The sequence below is a fragment of the Kryptolebias marmoratus genome, linkage group LG16, assembly GCF_001649575.2.
Source record: "Kryptolebias marmoratus isolate JLee-2015 linkage group LG16, ASM164957v2, whole genome shotgun sequence".
NCBI classification, from domain to species: Eukaryota; Metazoa; Chordata; class Actinopteri; order Cyprinodontiformes; family Rivulidae; genus Kryptolebias; species Kryptolebias marmoratus.
Genome location: NC_051445.1, coordinates 7,911,811 through 7,935,418, shown reverse-complemented (window position 1 = coordinate 7,935,418; position 23,608 = coordinate 7,911,811). Strand labels below are relative to the sequence as shown.

At 40.6% G+C, this 23,608-nt stretch overlaps 1 protein-coding gene across 1 annotated transcript in view; it reads right to left on the bottom strand.

The window, feature by feature from the left end:
* The window catches only part of cadm4 (cell adhesion molecule 4), a 160,164-nt gene extending 140,104 nt beyond the window's left edge, over nt 1-20,060 (bottom strand). The window contains exon 1 of the mRNA XM_017415580.3: nt 19,696-20,060. Within this exon, the coding sequence (XP_017271069.1) occupies nt 19,696-19,834 (139 nt within the window). The 5' untranslated portion in view covers nt 19,835-20,060. The remainder of the gene's footprint in view (nt 1-19,695) is intronic.
* Nucleotides 20,061-23,608: the final 3,548 nt, after the last annotated feature.

Genomic DNA, 23,608 nt, shown 5'->3' with positions numbered 1-23,608 from the left:
CCATTGCCACCTACTCAGCAACACTCCTTTTCTTGTACTTTCCACATCACTAACTTGTTCATTTTACTCCCGAACCTCCATCTTCTTGGGTTAAAATGGGTTTTTGAGTATGTGTGTGTGTGTGTGTGTGTGTGTGTGTGTGTGTGTGTGTTTGCATACGTGTGTGGGCAGGTAAATAATTTTTCTCTCAGACTCTTATGTTATCTCTCTCTCACCTGATTTTCCCACACCCCCACTCTGCTTTTAATTAACACTCTTTATTTCACTGCTCTCCCTGCTAATCTCTCCATCGGAGGCCTATAGCACTAGAGGCTGAGCTTTCCCTCCCACCGTGGGCTCTTTGTACTCCTTCAAAACAGAAACGGCAACAAACATAAGTCAGGCCTTGCACACACAGATAATCATTCCACCCCACACACACACACATTCACCCACACACATCTTTTGAAACACATTAATATGCTCAAATGAAAAAGCAAAAGTAACAATGCACGGGCAAAAATATCTCTCTTCTGATTTATAGCAAGAAACATTCACCTTCTCCCTTTGTGCAGAGTGCTTCAGGTGCTACAGAAAGCTGATGGTGTATCAAAAGGTTTTTTAAGATTACTGATGCATTTGAGCCTCAGATAAAATGATTTCCACACAGCTGAGGTGAATCTTCAAAGAGCTGATTCATACCGACTAATGATGGCTTAATCAAGAAAAGGAAATGTTAATTGTGTGTGTGTGTTTATGCACCACTCTGTTCAGAAACTCTGTTTACCTTATGCTCATGATCACATAAAACAAAGTCTAACATTTGCAATACTGAAAGTTTGTCAGTTATTGCTTAGAAAACACACTTGTGGCATTTCAACACTTCTAAAGAGCGGTTCCCAACCCTGCTCCTCAAGAAACACTATCCTGCATGTTTTCAATGTTTCCCTGCACTTCAGCATAAGTTCTGCAGAAGCCTGTTAATCACTCACTCATTCAAATCAGGTGTGTCGAAGCAGGGAAACAACTAACGCATGCAGGATAGTGTTCATCGAGGAGCAGAGTTGGGAATCACAGCTTTAACACGAGGCCCAGTGTACTCTTACTACTCAGCCCGTGGAACCACTTACACAATGTCTTCCGTGGCTGTGGAGAAGCTTTGTCAAGTCTAAGAAAATTACTCCTTATGATGCCATAATGATGACATCAGGCTTATCTCAGCAAACTGAATGTCTCTGTTGTATACTGGGAGTAAAAGATGGTTTATCACATCCTCTGTTGCTTTGAACTTTTTAAACAGTCTCAAAAACTGTATGAGTTAAACTGATTTTTTTTTTCCTTTTTTTTCACCAAGTGGCAACTTCAGGGGTAAAACAAATATTAGTCCAATAGTGAAGTACCAAAACCTGCAGTTTCTTGAGTGACCTCTTGAGGCTGGATCTAAAAAAAAAACAAACAAAAAAAAAAACTTTGGAACCCTCATGCTTTATTGTTAATCTATAGGGGAGAAAAAAATAATGGCGCAATTTTGCTTTCCGTAGCTTATTTATCTTTTCATCACATTTGTATAACCTGCACAGCCTTTTAAATTGTACTTAAACCTAAAATTATGCATTAAAATTATGGAAATGTTTTGAGAGACAAATGTGTAATGAGATGTTTACAGTGCTGTCAAGTTCTTGCACAGATCCATGGATTTTAAAGCTGAAATCCCAAGCTTGTGAAGGCAAAATACAACAATGAAGGTTTCAAAATAGAATTCCACTAAAAGCTCCTTTTTAGCAGGAGCTAATTCAATTTTTTGAGTCTAAATACTACACTGACAAAGTCCTACCAATTACCAGTTTAAGTGCTAGTAAGGCTGTTATGATCACAAAGCTTTGTTTGAGGATCGACTGTCATAACTTTTGTATTGCATTTGCTTCACTCCGCTATTTATTCTTGGGTGAGAGGAAATAACTTCAAAACCTTCAGTTAAAATATTAATTGTGAGATCAGGATGCATTAACAGAGCAAAACCTTACTGTCGATACATTTTTAACGTTTCTTTGAAGGAGTTGTTACAGCAATCTAATTACACTCTGCTTGCAACGATCTTCATTAGCGTACCGAGTTGAGTCTGAAAATGCAATATGGCAAAGATAAACATCACATCAGAGGAAGTGGGCCCACGGCCCTTTGGTCGACACTTTATTTGGAGACTTAATCTTATCAGCACATCACGCTGTCGGTCTTAAGCAATCTTCAACACAGCTCTGTATGAACCTATAGATGGGAAATTTGACAACCATATTTTAAAATGAGAATTATATTCATCTGAATGTACAAAGTTGAACATTGTGTTCTGCAATAAAGATTAAAATGAATGAAAATGCTCAATAAGATGCAAGCCATGGACAGACTAATGAAAGTATCTCATTACAAAAATAGCTGCTGTTGAGCTGTCAGATGATAATGCCAATGGCAGAATAAGGACAGAACAAGTTTACTCTCACTTAAGGTCAAACAGGGAATTGTTGACAAGCATTATTGAATAACTGTGTGAACATGCATTACATATTTGTTGTTGTGCAAATGAAAAGAAAAAAATAAATCCCAGATCTTTAGTAAAAAACAGAACTGAGTGCTAATAATGGTATGGTGAATGCTACAAAGATTTTGCACACATTCCTGTTTTTATGTATTCAAAAACCTTTTGTTTTCAATTAAAGTTCACTGGAACTTCAAAATCAAAACCATCCTGTCTGTACTGAAAGGACTGAATGGCCTATGGCTCCATGCAAAGCTGTCAGGCATGCTTAAAATAATTCTTTTACAAAGCCTAAGGTTAGGCTAACGTGAATGAAAGATATTTAAATTTAATGAGATTTGTCAGTTGTTGGTATATTGGAAGAGCAGCGTTTCAGAACCCGACTGTACTGAATGTTGGAACCCAAAATTACTGAGTAAAGTAGGGACATTTAGACTAAATCTCTGTGCTCTAGAATAAATGCCATTTTGCACAACCAATGTGTCCTTCATAACTAGACAGTGCATGTAGTGAAGTGTTGAGGTTTTTATTGTGTCATTTTGCGAACTGGCCTCCAATAAAATGTAATAGAGCTTTTCTGATGGTCTAATAAAAATGTCTCCTGGGTAAGGTCTTTTAAAAATCATCACAAATGTGCGGAAGGCCAATGACAATGTCAACAATTTGCCATCAAGAAAACAAAACAAAGAAACAGCTACTTTCAATTTTTTGTTCGACAAATGCATTATTTACTCACACGCTACAAATTCTAGTTGGGGGTTGAAAGTGTGAAAGAATTTAGGATGGCGATCTCTAACAAATTAACATGACAAGGAATCGTTTAGAACTTACAAAGTGTGGATGCTATTTGCTTGTACAGCAACAAGAACTATTATAAAATAGCTCCTCGAGGCTATGATGCTTAATTTAGAAATAATACTGTTCTTACACCAAAATTACAACAAGGATTTACAAAGTCTGCAACGACCTCTTAAAGCAACATTTCAGATCTTGAGAAGTGGGATTGTGTGAACAAGTTATGGACATTTAACACCATGAACAGCCACAGTCTGAAGAAAAAGACTTTAATTCTGACTTAACTAACAAACTATTTGCCAGTTTGAGTGGGACAAACACCAAAGTGGATTGCAGCAGTCCCAAAACAATTCCTATCTCAAACACTATTTGAAAGACTTTCAGACCATTGTTGGACCATTATCTGTGACTATATTTACATTGACAACACAATTATCACATGTGGTTATGTGCCAGTGCAAATAGCAGCAGCAGCAGGTGGCTTTGGTACTTTCAGTGCAGCCTAGGGCCTTTCCAGCAGGATTATCAGAATATTTCTGCTGAAATATTTGTGCAATATCAAACTGAGAACAGTGTAAAATTTTATAAAACAGCTTTCACATGAACTGCTATGATTTTTTTTTTTAACTGGAGGGTTTATTAGGATGATGGCAATCCACTCTGGGCTTGGCCCCACTCAGACTAGCCATTAAATTATTATTTTGGTCAGAACTAAACTATTTCTCCAAGCTCAGGCTGTTCAAAAATCTATCTAAAACAAGTAGAACATTACTTGTTCTTAACTTCACTACAGAACCCACTTTAAAAAAATATATCCCTTTAAGCCACCTAAATGTATCTCTGGCATTGCTTTGTTGTGTCATTATTAATTACATTTACTAGTACCAATAAATACTTTGCAGTAAATATTGTCATTTTATTCAACTAGAATGTTTCCAATAAAGCATACTTGAACACAAACTTTTGAGGTTGTTCACAAATGTGACGATGTGTCTCTATATTATCAAATTGTAACATGTTGGCAAGTATTGGCAAATAGAGCAGAGACAAAATAGAAACAAGTTATAACCCAGGGTGAATAACATTTTTTACATTTCTGTATTTCACTTTCTCAGACATCTTTATTATGCTGAATCATTCTCCTATTATTACACTACTGTGCTGTGTTTACACAGGGGAGACATATTATGTAATTGAACTAGTGTCAAATACTGTATGTGGATCTGGACAATTGTTAAATGTAAATATGCCGTTGCCAAAGTGTCTCTGTAATCAGTGTTGCATTCATACTAACCTATGAATAGCTCTAAATCTGCCGTGTGTAGTCGCAAAGCACAGCTGATTCCTACCTGAACTCTAACGATGTAAAAACAATGTTCTATCACAGGAGCCATGATGTGCCTTTGAGATGTAAGCAGCAGTGCAAGGAAAATCAGTGCTACCTTTGAGAGAAGCCATTAAAGTGTATAATGCAGCACATCATCTATGTCTCTGTCTGCTCTTCTCGACGTGCTAGCCTCAAAGATGGCTCACTCTTTTCAATCAGAATTTTATTGTCCTGTAATGAATACTTCTCCCATAAAAGAAGGCACTGTGGGAAAAGACGAGGCCGATAAGGAAAGATTCAGAGCATATAGAGAGGTAAAATGAGGAAAAACATTCAACAAAACCAAAGGATAGTGAGAGTGTGTGAATTAGGCGCGAGCAGGTTCTGGACAAATTCTTTGATTTTTCTAATACCTTGACATTTCATCTTCATTGTCTCCAGCTTTAAAAAGTTTTGCCAGACTTTTTAAAGCTTTGGGTTGGACTTGTAGCTGACAAATCAGCATTCACTTTGTTGTTTGCTCTGTGTGCCAGTTTTCTGGCCCATTAAATAACCCTCATTAAAGGGCAGCAGCAACTAATAACAATGTCTGAGCTGCACCAAGCTTTTCCGTGCACCCTGTCCCCTTCTCCCTTTATTTAATTTCCCTTTAAGGCTGCTTATTGATTCTGGCCCTTCCATTCTGTAACTTTTTTTATTAATAACCCAAAGCTTTAACAAGAGTGTCACAACCTCAACTTTTACTCAAGCAATTAATAAGATTAATAAAGCTGGCGGTTGTGCGGTTTGTGATGCTCTTCAGAGTACAGGTTTCTCCTTGACTGTATGCCTAAACTTAGACACATGCGGCGTTTTTCACACCTTCTCCTCTCTCATTTAAGCTCTAACCTCCAACTTTCTGCCAACTAAAACTTCTGAAAGAATGTGCAAAGTGAGAGGGAGAATAAGATGAGGGGAGGTTTGTTCCAAGTTAAAAAAGACTGGCGTTTTATACCGAGACTGAGCAAAAGAGATTATGAAGGACAGAAAGAGAGACTGAGAAAAAAAAAAAAAAAAAAGCACAGAGGAGGAGCGGAGCAGGGTGGCAGAATAGAGGAAAAAGTGCTAAAAGGCGAGCCTTGGTGGTAAATTCAGAGGCAGACGAGACGGGGAGAGACTTGGACAGAGGAGAAGGCAGCCAGAACTACGGATGTGCTGAGGGGAACAGAAATGAATTAAATATGGAGGAAAACAGATAGGATCGAAAGGTAGCAGAGGTGAGTGAGAGAGCAGCTGGAGCTATTAGATTCTCCGTAGGCAGTCGCTTCCTCTCTCCAGCTCGACTGTAGTTATAAAGTCTAGCAGTGTGCAGTGCTGTTATTGTAAAAATAAACTCATATCTACACTTGTGTAAAGTACGTGCATGCAGGATAAATATATACACAACTCGTTGTTGACCCGAGTCTCCTCATATGTGTAAACGAAGGTGAAGAAAATCTTTCTGAATGTAACAGTGTACAACAGAACAGCACAAATCATAAATGTGTGAGAGTCTGTTAGACCTACTGACAGCCACAAATTGTCCTCCTACTGGATCATACAGGCACTTTTCGAATATTTAGCTGGAATACATTGCAGTCAAATTACCATACCCACAGGATTTAAATATTTAAAGAGGTCATCTACATTCTTTGACACTATAGGGTAAAAAAAATAAAAATTTAAAAACACCACCTCAGCCAAATAGAGCAGGTTATAGCTAGGACGGAATGAAATTTGGCATCTTTCTTGCACTTTATTTTATTTTAGATTCTGGCTAGCTTCTGCAGAGTATCCATTGACAGTTTGGGAACACGCCTAGGGCTGCAAAATACCACAAACACCAGCACACTTGTGGCCAGGCTGAGCTAGATTCACAACCAAGGACAAGTGTTTAGAGAATAATTCCTCTCGGTGTTTCCTTTGATATCTGAGCAAGCTGGTATTTTTTATTCAAGATAGTCAAAACAAACATTTAGACAGTCTAACTTTTTTGTTTTTATGAGGAAGCTGAAGTGAGTGTCCGGCAGTATAATATTCATCAGTTGGAGCATCAAGAATGTTATATTGTCTGATTTCATTTTTTTCCTCCACATTTCTCACATATTATAACACCATCCTTTTGTGTGCTTGCAATTTAGCATCTCTCCTAAAAAACACATGCTTCATAACCCTAATCCTTTATTACACATCAGTGTCATTTACTGATCTAGAACATTTGTATGCTTATCTGATGTTACCTAGGTTGCCACATGGTCTGTGAAATATTAATGTGTACAGACTGCCAGACACACACAACTTTAAGCATTTGAAATTAATTTGACAGACAGCATCATAGCAACCAATGATCCAATTAAAGAGCGATGCACTGGTCTCTGTGCAGGCATGAAGACCAGCTGAATGAATTAGCTCACTATTTAGTTGTTGCCAGCGCCACTTCAAGCTCTCTTGGCTGAGAAGACACAGTCAAGTGTGACGCTTCAAAACATACAAAAAAAAATGGAGTCATGTGAGCCATTTGAGTTACAGGCTGAATGAGTCAGACAGGTAATTGCAGCCCAGGTCTGTTAATTACGCAGTTACAAAGGATTTTTTTTTCTGCGTTTAAACAGCTTATTATTAAAAAAGATGAACAATGAGCTGCATGAAAATGTGCTAACCATTCTCATCACTGCTACGACTACAGCAATTAAATTGCTGTCCACATCTGTCCGTTAAAATAGTAATTATAGAATCATACACTATTTATACACAACAAAAAATGTGATACTAAATATTGTGCTATGAGATTAGAAGTTTTTTATTTTAGTATAGACAGTACAAATAAGTCAGATTAATTTTTTACTGGATCTTTTCATATATTTCCTTCCAGAGAATTTTATTCTGTGTATTTTTAAGATCAAACACTAACTTTGAAAAAACATAAACCCTTCTAAGTGTTGTTGGTGAAGATTTCTTTTTATTATCATAAGCATATATGCATAATTTGTATATTAACCAAAAACTGTATAAACAATGACAAGAAGAAAAGCTATGTCAGATGAGGTGTTTGTTATATCAGCTTTCCACACAGCCCACATAAACAAAGAAAAAAAAAGCAGATGCATTTTGAGCAAAAGCTATATGATTTGTTGTTATTATGTTGTTGTTCTTGTAGCATGGGTGGGCTGTCCAAATCATGTAGCTAAGCTACAAAGCAAGTTATAGTCAGGAGTGTGCATTTCTGGGTGTGTGTGTGTGCTTGTGTACAGAGATAATAACCTTCTGTGTGTATACATGAGGGACAAAATGAATGTGCTTGTTATCATCTCCCACTGCCTCCATCCCTCTTTCCATCCCACCTCCCTGTCCTCTCAGTGGCAGGTTCATGTAAGTTGGTTACAGCCACATAATTTTCAGCAGAGTTGGATGGCAGTGTTTTGCGCCCCCCCTACCCCTCCCCTTCTAACTCCTCCTTCATCCATCCACCAACTCTGACCATCTCCATCACTTTACAGCTGGATGAGCAAAGCGGCAGCGGCTACCTACCTGGCCCTGTGATTGACTGCACTGCTGCTGAGCGCGCTTCACTGTATCTGCGCCGTGTTTATTGCTTCTTTCACCTTCGCCGTAATTGAGTTCCCTTCCCCATGCCAAATATGCACTGTCAGAAGGGCGGGTGTGTGTATCGAAGGAATCTATGGAGGTGTATGTGTATGTGAGAAAGAGGGAAGTTGACTGACAAGCTACATAACTCAATTCAGGAATTCTGAGGGAAGCTGATGCTCGTTCTTCTGTGTGTTTGTGGGTGGGACGCTGTTTGCGTGTTTGTTAAGTTTATGCAAACCTAGGTGGAGATATTGTGGACTGTATGTATGCAAACTGTAGGTTCCTGTACAAGATGAAATTTTACAGGTGAGAGTTTGGCCCATCTTTCAGATGAGTGTGTACTGAATGAGTGTGTACTGGAAAACTTTTCAAAACAACTTCAAACATTCCTTGAAGGAATGCATATGGTGGAGTTTTAGACTGAAATCATCCTGTGCTCATAAGGAACAGTTATAGCCATTTTAGTCAAACCTATTGGCTAGTAACTCAAGTTTTTTTCTCATTATCTGAAAAATGGAGTTAAAGCCATGTTTTTATGGGGGTTAATGTTGATTTGCTGTGGCAGCCATCTTGAATTAGATTGACTCCAAATGTTAATGAATTGTACTGTGGATGTCATTACTTTCTGAGAGTTTCACTTTGCTAACAGACAGTGTTTACTAATAAAAGTAATGTTGAAGTTTTAAGCAATAATGTATGTAATGTGTAGTGCCTGGAATATGTGTTGGGCAGAACTCAACTACTATCACACCAAAACCTAACTTAATATCTATAAAATTGACTAAGTTAACACAATTGTTGTGTTAGCTAATGTCAATTAGCTGTGGTGGCCATCTTAAATTGGTGTGACTCTAAACATTATTCAGTTATAGATGTACGTAAGTCCAAGGGCCATTTCCTGAAACTTTTATTAAGCTTTGTCCATCACGCCAAATTTTAGTTCAATATTTGTAAAATTGACTCGTAGCCAATTTTGTGCTTTCTAAGGTCAGTTGGCTGTGACAGCCATCTTGAATTGGGTTGGCTCCAAAAGCCAATTAGTTGTAGATGTATATCAAGCAATCATTTCGTGAAAGTTTGATTAAAACCAATCCAGTGGTTCATGAGACATTTTGCTAATGAACAGACAGAGTTGAATCCAAATAGTGAACGGCAAAATTTTAAAGAACACACTCGTGTAATGTGTTAGAACTCAGAATATGTGTTGGAGATTAGTCTCAACTACTACCAAACCAAAATAAAACAAATTTAAGTCACTGACTCTAAAACTGACTCAGTTATAGCTATTTTTGTGTTTTTTTCTTATATCAGTTGGTTGTGGTGGCCATCTTGAATTGGATTGTGTCCAAATGTTAATCAGTTGTAAATGTCTTCACTGATTACTTTTTGCAAGTTTCATTACAACTCTTTCAGTGGTTTATGAGACATTTTGGTAACAAACAGACATGTGAACACACACAGAAACAAAAATGTAATTGTTTACCTTTGCTTTTGGCGGCAGGCGAAAATAATTATGATGCATACAGGATGTTGTAAGAGTGATTAGGAGGTCGCTAGGCAGTTGATGAAAAAATCAAATTCTAAAGAACACACTCTGTTTTGTTACTAATATTAGAAACTAAAAGTTATTTGTAGACTTTTAGAAACTTCAAAGAAGCTGGACGAGATCAGTGAAATACATGGGTTAGTTGAAAACAGACATGGGAGATGGGTGAGGGGACTGCAAGATGTCTGAAGGGCATGCACACTGAAAATAATTTTCATCCTCCAGAATATTGCTGCATAGGGTAAAATGCAGAGTTCAGCAAGCCCAGAGCAAAAGAGGTGGTGGAAGAAGGTAAATCTGGAGGCACGAATAAAGGCTACCAAATATGTAGAAAACAGAAAGTTACAAGCAAAGAGAGGAAGTGGAAGTCTGGCTCATTCTGCGAAATGGCAACAGTGACAAAAAGGGGAAGGAAAAAACAAAAAAACAACAAAAAAATAATATTTGAAATAAAATGATGCAGTCTGAGTAAATGGAAGGAGAGAGGGAAAAAAATAAAGAGTCAGATGAAGGGAGAAAACCATTTTGTCTATGCAAATGAGAATGGGAAAACAGAAACACAGGCGTACAACTGGCCACCTGGGTCCCGTCAATCCTCCATCTCTCTTTTTCCCTTTTCTCCCTCTTCATCTCACATTCTATCTATTCGCACCTGGCCCTGCCATCTCTATAGCCTGCAGCGACAGTAAGAAAGGTAGGAGGAAGGAGGACGAGGAGGCAGGGATGGGATGCAAGCAGCAGGGAGGCAGAGGGGAGACTGCCAAATATCCATCAGCAAGCTACCTTGGCAATGAAAAGTCCCTTTTTCCACTTCACCAAAACATGTCTGTCCAACTATCACTGAGCTTCACTGTCATTGCAAACTATTAGAAACAGTTGGAGCAGATGCATGTGGACACATGCACCTGGAGCTTAGAACTGCCGTGCACGGCCATGGGCACTGACACTTAAGCACCAACAAGGTGAGTCGAAGAAAGGCAGCCACACAGGGAGAGGTTGGAGGGATAAAAAAAAGCTTTTGTGTGATCACGGTGAGCTTAAACAAAAAGACACTAAGTCACTGCTGGGGCCCTTGAACAGGCTTCACACAGCAGGTGAGTTGGGAACGAGAAATCAGAGAAGAAGAAGGAGACGAAAAAAAATAAAAGCCAAACAAGAATTACAAAAAGTGATAGGGAGAGCTGGAGAGCAGCAATCACGAGTGAAAAGCAGGTTTTGTTTGAGATCAAAAGGCAAAAATGAAAAGAGCATGTGTGCACTTGTGAACACTTAGGTTTATGATTAGGCGTGTCCAGCTATTTAGCTACAATATCTATGGGGAAGCTTCTAAAAACAAACCAGACACTTAAAAAGCATGTGACATTCTGCAATAAAGAAGCTTGAAAGTTCCTAAATGTATTTACAGCCTCCTGAATGTAATGCAGCGTACTGCAAGTACTCCTGCATTTGCAAATTTGTGTGAGTGCAAGTTCCTTAGCCAACCTGTCTGTCTGTGACACCGTAGATTTAAGCACATTTCTATAATGCAGCCAGTGATTTATATATTTTCACAGTCATCATTTAGGTTCAACCTGCTTTTTAATTACCAGTGGTTTATGTTTGTTTTTAATTTTTCCCATAAGCTCATAAATCGTTTCACTTACCGCAACTCAAATCCATCTCCATGGTAAACAAGCATCAGTTATAATTGCATATACAAGTAGTGTTGTCAGAAAAAAAAAAAAAAAAACTATATTTGCCAGCCCTTGAAAAGCCGCAAAGCCATACAGAATTAGATGGTAAATGTTTGACTTCAATTAGCAATGAGTTGCATTCATAGGAACTTTTGTTTAATTTGTTTGAACTGCAAGGATGTCAGCATCAACACAACTTTAACATCATAATGTCCAGAATAAATGCTTAGCATTCTAAAGACATGAGTTTACAAAACAGGAGTAGAATTCTGTTTTAAACTTATATTGAAATATTTTTTCTATAATAAATGACTATAAAAATAAAGAAGATAATTGAATTTTCAGCATTTTACTATCATCTAGATATAGGGTAATCAACCAAAATGTCAAAAAATGCTTTGCACAGAGTATCTGATAAACAGTAAAACAGCAGCCAGATGCGGGATGCTTCTCCTCGGTTCTTACTTCATTCAGTCCTGGCATAGAGAAATTAACTTTGCCTTCTGCTCATTTTTGCAGACTCAAGCATCCCTTCATCTCTCAGATTGTTGAGCCTTCATCTTTTTGAATTAAGACCGCCAGCAACATATATCAAAGACTTTCTGCCTCATAGTGACCTGACATGATCTCAGATTCATGCAGTTCATGTTTATACGTGCTGCATCTTATTAGATAGTGATTAACATAATCAAATTGTACTTTATGCCATGTTGCTTTAACATTTGATAAAATATATTATTTCTCATGCAATGCATATTTATTACATGTTGTAAATTTTATTAATCGGAAAAAAGATCTTACAAAGCAACAGTGCAGTCAAGTTGTCATTCATTTTAGATCAGATGTACAGCAAACTGGAATCTCGCTGACTGAAACAGCAGGTAGAGCTGCTCTGATAAAAGGAAGAGAGATGGTAGCCATCATGGCCTTTGGGAAGAGAGAAAATAATCAAGAATGAAAGCACATTTCCCCTACAGCTTTCTTTTATTAGTTTCTCTAGCAATAAACTATGTTCCTGTATATGCAGTCAGGAGGCGACAGTGTCATGCTGTGTCTACTCTGTCGCTCTCCAGACTGTGGGATCTATATCGCGAAAACAAAAAACACTTGCTGTCTATGCCTACAGAGTTGACAAGAGCTAAAAATGACTTCGGTATCATCCACAGAACCCCACTGGCCCCTCCAAGCTGGTTCACAGCTCAGTTCACCAGTATAGCCAAGCGGGTGGCCGTTGCCATGGACCACCATTTCTCTGCGACTGCATCCAGTGCCCAAGGTCTTTGTCAAACTCAGTCAGTATCACAGATTGTTCGACTGTTCCGCTCTTCTGTGGAAATGACCAGAAAGGACAAACATGGTCTTTCTGTGGTAAGCGATAACATTATTCACCAAACAGATGGACACAGAGATAGGAACACATCTGTGGACGTGACTCAAGCACCACTTCAATCTGCTGGTGACGGTTTAAAGAAGGCGAGGTGAGTGGAGCGCACCAGTTAACGGCCATAAGGTGAATCAGCAGCCATGCACTTGAACGCTCCTTCAGCCACTCAAGAGAAAATGAATCCTGGGAGAGAATCAGCTAAAGCTTTCCTCAAGGTCGTTGGTGCTTGGCCACTTTTTAAATGGTCTTGCCAACTGTAACAATGTGTGCAGAAACAATTGCAGCACCAATCCAATTTGGCCAAGCTTCTTTTCCTTTCTTTTCCCTTCACTGCAGGCAGCTTCATAGCCTCACTTTTGTTTAGCCCTGCTGAAAGCATATCATCACTTGATGACCTTATGAATCTCAAAAGAGCTCCGCAAATCTTTGCAGTGAATCTCTCACCAGCACATTAAGCATGACCACAGGCCTTTTCCTTTTCATATTTTTTTTTCTTATACTGTAACTTAGTTCATCTCTCTCATGCACTCAACCTGCACTTGGGAGGGGGTTACATTTTTTTTTTTTGAGGATTGTTTTCATTCTAATTAATTGTCTCGAATTGGTAGCTTTTCACAGTATCTTAATGAAATGTATCAAACCTTGACACTCCTGATAGAGAGGCTTTTGTCTTAGGCCAGAGTAAGAAAAGCGCGAAAAACAGACAGAGAGTGAGGATGTGAATGAATGAAGTGCAGCTGAAATGCAGTAGACTTTTTTAAGTAATTGTGTCAACAATTACTTAGCTTTTTTCCAAAACGGAGAAGAAATCTGAATTTGATCTGCAAACAGCTGCTGTTATCTAAATGTTGTGTTTAATTCAACAACTGAATGCTTTAACAGTCTTTATCACTAAACATAGAATATTTTAGATATAAAACAAACAAACAAAAAAGAAATCACTCACTAATATGATCAAAGTTTAATTATGTTTCAGGTAAAAAGTCCAAAATATGTCACAACAGAAGTTCATATCTGCCACAATCACCTTATCCATCCAGACATGGTAATAGCTGCAAAGAATTTGTCACTCGTGGGAGGGACATTTTAAGAGTTTTCCAAGATAGAAAACTCATCTGAGACCTCTTTGGCATTGTTGTGTCCGCGCTCAGAAAATCTCCATCTGATTTCCCAGTAGATAGTGCACTGCTTTGACTGGCAATTTCCAGCATCCGACAATCTCATCAAAGCAAACCTATTAATGGTGATGATATGAAGAAGGATTCTAAATGGCAGACAGATGAATAGCCCTGTGCGTGTGTGGGTGTTTAATTCTCCTTGTAGCCTGGCTGAAAGTAGGAGGACTGGCCAGAAGCGTCTGAGGGAAACATTTTCTGAACTCGTTTGCCTGGGTCTGTGTTTTTGTATGTGTGGGTGTAAAAGTGCATGGGCATTCTGTGACCTCATCGATCATGACAACTTGTCCCTCAGGTGTGGTCACCTACATCTCTCTCCATCTTTATCTTTGAATATCACCATCCATCTCTCTGTTTGTGAGCTCCCTCCTCCTCCAAACCTGTACCTTCCTCGGACACAGCACCCAGTTTTTTTCTTGCTATGGACCCACCTTCCTAATGTCACTCTTCTCCATTTCCTCACCTTTTTTGGCCTCATGTATCAGTCATTCTTCGCTGCAGAGGTGGGCTTCTCTCCCATGTCCTTTTTTTCAACACCCTTCTATTTTAGAGTTGAAATCCTGCAATCATTCTCTCGTTTGTTGGACTCCTCTCAGCCCGACTTTCTCCTCTGCTCCACTGGTCTGTGACACATGCCCCTGGTGCTTACCCTCCCCTCCTTGCTGTTTCCCTTCACTTTTTTATACAGTGTGCAGCCAGCCGACGCTCCCTCTCTCCCTGTGACACTTTCACTCTCCCTCTGTGACCCCATCAGTTCCTCAGCGCCCCAGCTAAGCCTGGTCACTCTTCATCAGCCAGCCTCCTCTGGACACACAGACCTCCCAAGGGTAAAGGGAAATGGGGTCTTGTTGGCAGTTTGTGTGCCCAGCCTGACAGTTTCACCACAGTTTAAGTCCATCCCTGATTCTCCTTACCCCTGAACGAGTGTCTCATTACCAGCCATCCTTCCCTCCTCTTGTCTCTACATTAAGTCTTCCAGATGGGATGCGCATTAGCCTTTGCACTGGCAAAGTACACAGCTTCCAGCTCTTCAATTTTAGGCACTTGCCCTTTTCAGCTCAATCAGCCTCTCTAGTCCAATCACGGCTGGTGAGGGCTCCGTTGCACTGCTTGAGTGGGGATAATCACCTTGGTTACTGGCGTTACCGGAGGCCGCTGTCTAGCCATGTTAGCGCAGCACCCTGCGGGAGCTGTGGAGACAGGTGTCACAGCAGCAAGGGAGGGTGTTAAACAAGCCCTGAGCCAAAAAGGAGGCATAAACGTTTACTCTTAGTCATGGAAACTGTGTTATTAACAGGCAGGAATGCACACCTCATGGTGTCAGTGTTTTCATGGTTCTTCAGACTCAGAATCCCCTCTCATTGCGCCATAATTCACCATTTACTGGCTCTGACATAAGTATACCTTGCAGAAAGAACACATACCAACTGCCTTTACGTGTGCTTATAAGCCACATCAAGGCAATTGCTGTTTACTGATTTCACAATCCCTCAACAAAGACAAACATATAGCGAGAGGGGTCAGCCACTGAAGAAAAGCTGCTGGCTCAGGGGACACGAGGTCACAGTATAGAAAGCTGCACCCCACTGGGACATCGTGCTTTTGCTCAAAGCCAATCAGATCAGATGAACTTAAAAGCAATAGATTGATTGGCAGGCTTCAGATGCCAGCAAATGGAGGAGACGTCCTTGGCATCCCACTCAGCATTTAAAAAGTTGAGCAGTGAATTTGGTGAAATGCCAGTTGTTCTCAGAAAGCGACACGTAAGGACGACATAGATCACCATTATGATAATCACAAGCAGCACTGTCTGGGGAATAGTAATGGGAAGGAGATGAGGTGGCAGCCATAAAGAGTGTTTTGACATTAGCGTCGGCCTGATTAGACTGACAGAAAGTTTTACTAATGGACAATTAAACAAATGGTCAAATGAGATATAAGGATTCAATTACCAATTGATGTCTTTATGTGACCCTTTCAATCATTGAGCTTCATGTTTTGAGTCTGCATGAGCTCCTACCATGTAGCCAAAAGCATAAACTGAAACACAATGACATAAACAAGATGTTAAAAAAAAGGATATGTGAAATCATGTGTTTTAGGAAGAGGCTCAAAAGAAATTCCCCTGTCTTATTTCCCTTTTCTTTTTAATTCAGTGTAAAAAAAAATTAAGTTCTCTTTGAGCCAGACTACAATGCTGGAGGAAGTAATTGAGATGTGGTAAACAACAGAAGTTCCAAACAAGGAGTTATGGATTGCAGTGGAGACTGGAGGGCAGATTAGCAAATAATTACTATAAAATACATCACCTGCGCAAAACATGAAGCCTAAAGACGTTTGCCTCTGAGTAATGGACTCATAAAAACTCAAAGGAGAGTAAAAACAACCCAGAATCAGTTCTGCCACTCTTCCAGTTGTGGCTTTCCATAGAAGCAACACATTTTTTTTCTATGGAGCTTATGCTGAGGCAGTTGTTCAGCTGAGATAGTGGGCTACCCTGTCAGGACCCTTTAAGACTGCATCATTTGATCAAACAGGGTTGTGCACAACAGCAGCAGGCAGTGAATCTTAAAAAAAAAAAAAAAAAATCGGCTCATTCCTCCTTCTCTTCTGTCGATGGGCATGCCAGAACAGTCTGCCAAGTTTAGGTTGTCCAATTATTTAGACTTACAAAAGACAGTGAATCAGAGGGGAAAGAAAATAAACAACAACATTGCAAGACCGAAATCTGATTTTGCGCTGTGCTCAAATTTACAGCGTGAACCAGCAGATGGCAGGGCAGAGAGCAAAGAGGCAAGGTCTCACTCTTTTTAATTAAATTGCCGATGAGTTTATTTCATTTTGGGGGTGACTTATCCTCCAAGGTTAGGATCAAAGGATAAAACCTTTACTTACGGTGAAGGCTTTTTCAGCACATTAAACCACAAAGACAGACACCGAAAGAGCAAATCCAGCGCAACATGCAAGAAAGTAAAAAGGCAACCTCAACTCAAGAATTCTGCAAACTCTGCCTGACAAGCATCAAAAACCACAACTGGGTTCTGACAAATTCTTGCATAAGCAATGTCGTTCTGTTCAAAAGAAACTCTAACGTGTACATTTGTTCTGCACCTATGTGTGTGCACATAGCTGTCCATGGTTTTAGTTGTATATGTACAGCATTTAGGTTGATGTTTGTGTTTACATGCCAAACCTCTATTCTGTGAGTCACAGCGACATTGATTTATGCATGGCTTCTCAGTTTGTGTGTATGTGTGTGTATGCATGTGCCTGTGAGCGTTTCTCAGCTGTAATTGGTATTCAGATCTCCTCCCACAAGTACGTCCAACTGCTGCTATTTTTCAACCACCGGAGCTAAAGCCAAGGTCCAAACAGAATGGTGGGGAACAAGCTCAAACGGATGGCTCTCATTGCGCGCATTCAAAAAAAACAAATCGAGGTGATTTAAAGCGCACAGCGATAAGGCAGGTGGTAATGGAGGCCTGGGAGAGGAATGAGGATGAGGTGTAAGAATGTGAAAGTGATGGAGGGTACTGATTAAGGGTGGGTAAGCGGCAGAGGTGGAGTTAAGAGTATTTGTTACTGGAAGTTTGGGCCAACAGCTGCTGTAGATCAGCCACCTCCACAAAACCGTGCACACAAACTGAGTGCTGACTCTGTATGTGTGTATTTGCCTGTGTGTGTGTGTGTGTCCCTCAGGCCTGCCTGTCAGACACACTGTGAAGTCTTTCTTCCTTTCTTCTTCTTCCACTATTCCTCTCCTCCTCATTTCTTGCTTTCTTAGTCTATCCATTGAACTCTCCGTGATTCAGTGGACGGCCAAGTCTTCCAGCCTAGCTGTTTTAGGATAACCTTCTTTATTAATCCATCCATCCGTGCAAAAAAAAAATAAAAAATCTGTTCATAAATATCCTGACATAACAGCCTTCCAACCCCACCGCTTCTCATGATTTCTTGCCCCAATTTCCTCTTTTCAGGATGGCAAAGACTAATTACCAAAAAAAAGGGTTAGATTTTCCTAATCAGAAACAGTTTCTATAAGCACACAGCTGCGCGTTGTTTAGAGGCATCCATGCGGTTGCTTCTTCCTTTTCTATTTATGCACCTTGTGCCTTTAACATCCCTGAAACCCCCAGCCTCATGTTTCCCTCGGCTCCTGTCAGAGTCTAGATTAATGACAATGATCAGTGAGCAACCCCCAGCTGAGAGTGCCTGCAGCTTAGCCAAAACCCTGCACTGTAAGCAACACGCACAGCAGCATCAAGCACATTTACCTGCAGCGCACACGGATATGCCCAGACAAACACACAAACCTCTTACACAGTACTCCATTTAGACTAACATACTAACACCTACAGCTCATGCATATAAATCAGCCAGCCCCGTTCCCAGAGTGGACATACAAATAGATAGGCGCACACACAAAAATACTCTCTAGGGAGGAAATCAATACACAGGCAACTGTGAGGCTCTTATCAGTGCCAAGCAAAGAAAAAAAATGGCAATGGAGCAGCAAAGCGCTCTGTAAAAACAAAAGACATCATCACAACAGCACAGTAGTGCAGGTCTGATTGTGACTGTGTTTGACCTGGCAGTTAACTCTTTCACAGCCTCAGGATGGTGTAAACAGAGTACAGCGATATCAGGACAAAAGCCAGCGAGGCAACATCTGTGCATCCCTCCACGCTCATCCAGGATCACTTGGCGCTTTAGGAGGAATTTAACGGGCTTTGTTATGAGTTCACATTTCAGTTCACAAGCAGATGGCAAAAGGCTGAAGTTGCTCTGAACTGCGATAATCCAAATCCTTGTTCTGCAGCCTGTGCACTTGTCAGGAGGTTAGTAAATGACCACAATTGTATCGTGCCTGTGAGGAAGCAATGCTGGCGCCTATAAGCTAAGGTGTTCCAGTGGGTGGGGGAGGTGAAAGTGACTACAGGGGTCATTACAAGGCTTTGTAATAGCTTGTAAAATGTTATTGTATCTGATAAGGAGATGTTTCAAGGGTCTATTCGGTCCTGCTGCAGAGTATAAACAGCAACTACAAACACTTCCCTGCTGCTCTTTGTGCTGGTCTTTCTGATCCACTGCGGAAATGTCTGTTGTGCTTTCATGAGGTTGTCAGAGTGTTCAATCAGAGAAGCGTGTCTGCGCGCAGGAGACTCGCTGTGTGACACACTCCGGTCCTGTCATACACAAATACCTAAGCAAGGCAGGTCCTGGGAAACAGAGCCGAATCAAGCTGCTGTGACGCACCAGGGTCAACGCAGTCTGGGAATACGGACTCAGGAAATGTTTCCGCGAGGGGAGAAAAGTGACCCCGAGCCCGGCTTTCACTTTTGTTTTTAATCTCGAGGTGATTTTTTGGGTCTTTCCAGCCTAACAGCCACACACATGACTCACACAGAACAGTCTTGCGCAATCGGCTCTGGTGCTAATTATTTCATATTCCGATCTTTTCTTTTAAAACAGAGAAACATTAACAGGAGTATCTGCACGTGCGTTTCCGTCCCGAGTGCGCTGTTCCTCCTCCTTCCCGTGTCTAAGAACTCAGAGCAGTGGATCCAATCCGCCTCCTCTCAGAGGACTTGGGTAAAACTTGCCCGCGGAGCCCCGACAGACGCGTTCGCTCCCCTCTCATCCACTTCACACTCATTCACTGTTTCATTCCAAGTCTTACCCGTGTTCATCAGGCAGGCGGCGGCGAGGATGATGGTGAGGGGGACGCAGTGAGTCCACACGGTCGCCAAAGCCATTGTTGATATTCCTCTCTTCTGGTCTTCCTTGGTATTCCTCTTCCTCGGAGAAATCAGTGTCATGAACCCGCAGGTTCACACTCCCGACGGAGCCGTCAGCGACCGACCGTGCACCTATGCGCGTGTGTGAGCACGCGCGAGAACGCGTGTGTGTGTTTGTTGTGGAGCGCTCGGCGCGTCACGGCAGCTCTTTGCAGAACAGTGCTTCCCCTCACGCGCGCTCACTTTCTCTCCCTGCGCTCGCGCTCTGTGCGATGATGACGGTCCTTTCTTGGTTGTTTTACATTGTAAATATATTTAAAAGCTCGCCAACAGGGCGGACCCGCGCGCCTCTCTCACCAATTACGGCCAGCACGAGCAGGTAGACGAGATTTGGGGGGGAGGGGGCGGGCGGCGTCCTTTACTTAATTGGATGCGATTAGCTCCAAGTGTGATGGATAACACCCCTCCCAGCGCAAAAGTACAAATTAATTGTTGCTGACGAGTGTGGTGACAAAAATAGAAGTGACATTTGTTGTTGATATAAGAGGCAAAAGCTTCTCCCATTATTAACTGGACTCTGTTCAGTTTAATGAAGACATGTTTCATTATCGCCCGCCGGCGAAGGCGGAGCTATTATGCTTTTGGGCTCATTTGTTGCAACATATATCCTGAACGGGAGGACAGATCTGAAAGAAACTCTAAGAATGTAATCATTGATTGTACATCCACAACTAATTCCCTTTTAGGGTCGATTCAATTCAAAATGGCCGCCACAGCTAATGAACTTAGAAAATACTAAAATAGCTCAGACTCCGACAATTTTACAGATATTGAGCTCACGTTTGGTGTGGTAGTAGCTGAGACTCACTCTCAACACATACCCTAAGCGCTTCCTGGTGGAGGGAGATCTGTTCTCAAAACTTTGCCAAAAACTGTTGGAGTCAACTTTGACCGTCTGTTAGTAAAATATTTCCTAAAAGAATGAATGGGTTTGTATGTAACTTTCAGAAAAGAATCAATGAGTGTCTGTCTACAACTCATTAAATTTTGAATTTAACCCAATTCAAGATGGCTGCCACAACCAAATGACTTTATGAAACACAAAAAAATGTTACAACAGAACATTTGGTTAGATATTGGCATAAAATTTGGTCTGGTGGTCGCTGAGAGTCATCCCCAACACATACTCTGAGCGCCACAAATCGTGTAAGATCCTTGTCTAAAACATTTGAACCACTGGAGTGATTTTTATGAAATTCTCAGAAAGTAAACATTTGATGTAGATCTATAACTGACTAACTTTTAGAGTCACCCAAATTTAAGATGGCCGCCATAGCTAATTAACCTTTGCCAACACAAAAATGGCTACAACTTAATCAAATTTAGGGACACTGAGGATAAACTTTATGGGATAGTAGCTGAGAGTCATTCTCAACGCATACTTCGGGAGGTTTTTAATTGTCTGTATGCTGATAAATTACATCTTTCACACACTTTTAGTAGGATGTGAAACTGAAATCACCTTCTATTGGATGGTTTTACTTTTTCTAAATGTTTATTTTATCTATGTGATGATCAAAACCAACAGGAAACTGTGAAAGCAGTTTGTGTTCGAGCCTCTTTGAACTCAATATACAGCCATCCTAGTTTTGTTCAAAAAGTCAAAATGAGACCAAAGTTTTGAATGATTTTAGTTTATTTGGTTTGATCACAAAGACTGTAATGGTCCGGAACAAAACCTATGGGACAAGCCTGTTTTTTTCTCTGTTTATCTGCAGTCAGAGCTTATTAGGTCCTGCTAAAGGGACTCTTTAAGTTTACTCTCATGCCACGCTTTGTCCATAATTGTGTTTTCCAGTCAGAGAGCGTGGCTCCATTATGAAAATTGTTTCTCTTTCCACATCTCTTATTTTCCCCTGGCTTATCCAGTCAGCCTACTCGTGGACTAGTACCCTCTGAGGCTCATTCAGCAATTTGTTTCAACTGTATCTCTGTCGCCCTCTTTAGGTTACCGTTTGAACTGCATGTCATGGGTTTCAAATCTGCTTTAGCATCTCGGCTGTCTCAAGTCCTACAGGCGTTTTTTTTTTTTGCCTTTTTGGTTCAAGCAGTCAAAAAAATTCCACCAGGCAGTAAAGCATCAAAGCAATATGTTGGTATTAATATTAATTTATCTACCTTAGACTTGCATAAAGTTGCTCTGAACTCTTAGATCTTACCTCTGATGGATCTGTGAGACAGCTTAAAGTCTCTGATTTACACTCTCCCTCACTCAGTGATTTTATCTTTTGACACATGTTACAACCTAGTTGTTTTGGCATGGATAATATCTGCCCCCAATCGTTTCCCAATTCCCAACCCATTCCATTTTTCCCTGTCAGCCTCTGCGTGTGTTTGTTCCCAGGTTGGCAGGGAGTCGATGGCAGCAGCTCCCCAGCACCAGATGGGGCATTGTCAGGAAGTAATGAGGGGAAAACACCTGCTTCTCCGCCAAACTCCACTCCTTCATTTTCAGCCATTTGACACAACATATGCAGGACGCACATACAAAAAAACCAAGTGACCATGACGAGAACAGTAGTAGGCAGAAACATGCAGTAACAAATGTCTGGCATTCCAATGCATCAGTCAGTGAAGTGTCATGTTTAGTATATCTCACTCTTACATGAAGGCTTGTGCTGTGAGTGTGATTTTAATGCTACAAAGCAGCATCTGTGTCCTGCCTGAATCGAGCACAACATTCAAAGCCGTTTTGTATTCTTTGCACAAGCCGGAGAGGTTGTCCTGTGGTTTACCGGTGAGGCTCCACCGAGGTCAAAATGTTATTGTAAACCGCTCTTCTTCTCCCTCCAAACCCGAGCCTCACACTTCAGTGTCAGCTCCTCAGAGCTAAAGCCCTGACAAATGACATTGTCGTTTGTAGTCGTCCAGGTGAAGTTTCAGAAACAAAGACAAGTCAGGAGCACTCAGCATTTCACTCATGACTGACTCAAAGGCCAAAATAAGATTGTACCAGCTGACATTTAACACGCAGGGAGGTATTTTGAATTCATAACTTCATAGCTTTATTTATTTATTTCTGTGGTGCTCTACTTTTCTTAAAGCCCATTTCTAAAAAAAAGTCCACACTAATAACCGCTGGGTTAAAAACAACCCAATTTGTAATTTGTGATTTTGAACTGAGCCAACCATGAGCGGTTTTAACTCAGCAGCATTGGGTTATAAGTTTGACCCAGCATACAGGGTTGTTTTTGATCCAATAATTGGGTTAAAATTGCTAACATGTTCAATCAGAGCCACTTAAAAGTTCAGTTAAAAAGAACGACCCAAAATTTTGGTAATTAGATAATTACAACTTAAGCTGTTGCTAGTGAGCTCGTGCTAACTGCTACTGGCATCAGCTAGCTAGCACCAACTAATGTCTAATTTGGTCAATTTCTGGCTTAAAACGGCAGACTGTGAAGAATGACACAGCTCATCTTCAACCAAACCACTGGGTCAAACTATGATCCAACAGCTTTTACCCAGCAATGTTTAGTATGTGTGTAGCCCTGCACATAAATGTGTGTATTTTGGACTGTAGAATACAATTCTGAGACTTGTTGAAGAATTAGTGTGCTGGTTTGGTACTAAACAAAACAAATCAAATACAAAAGTAGCTGAACATTGACTGAAGTTTGCTGATCTCTGATGACATGATATTGGGAACAACAACATAACGGCTTCCTGCAATCAAGATAGTGAGGGTGTGTACTACAGTAACAATAATCCCAAATATCATAAAGGTTTATATGGCGATTTTACTGGTAGTGATAAGGAGAAAGTTATTATTGTTTATTGCCGGCCCAACTCATA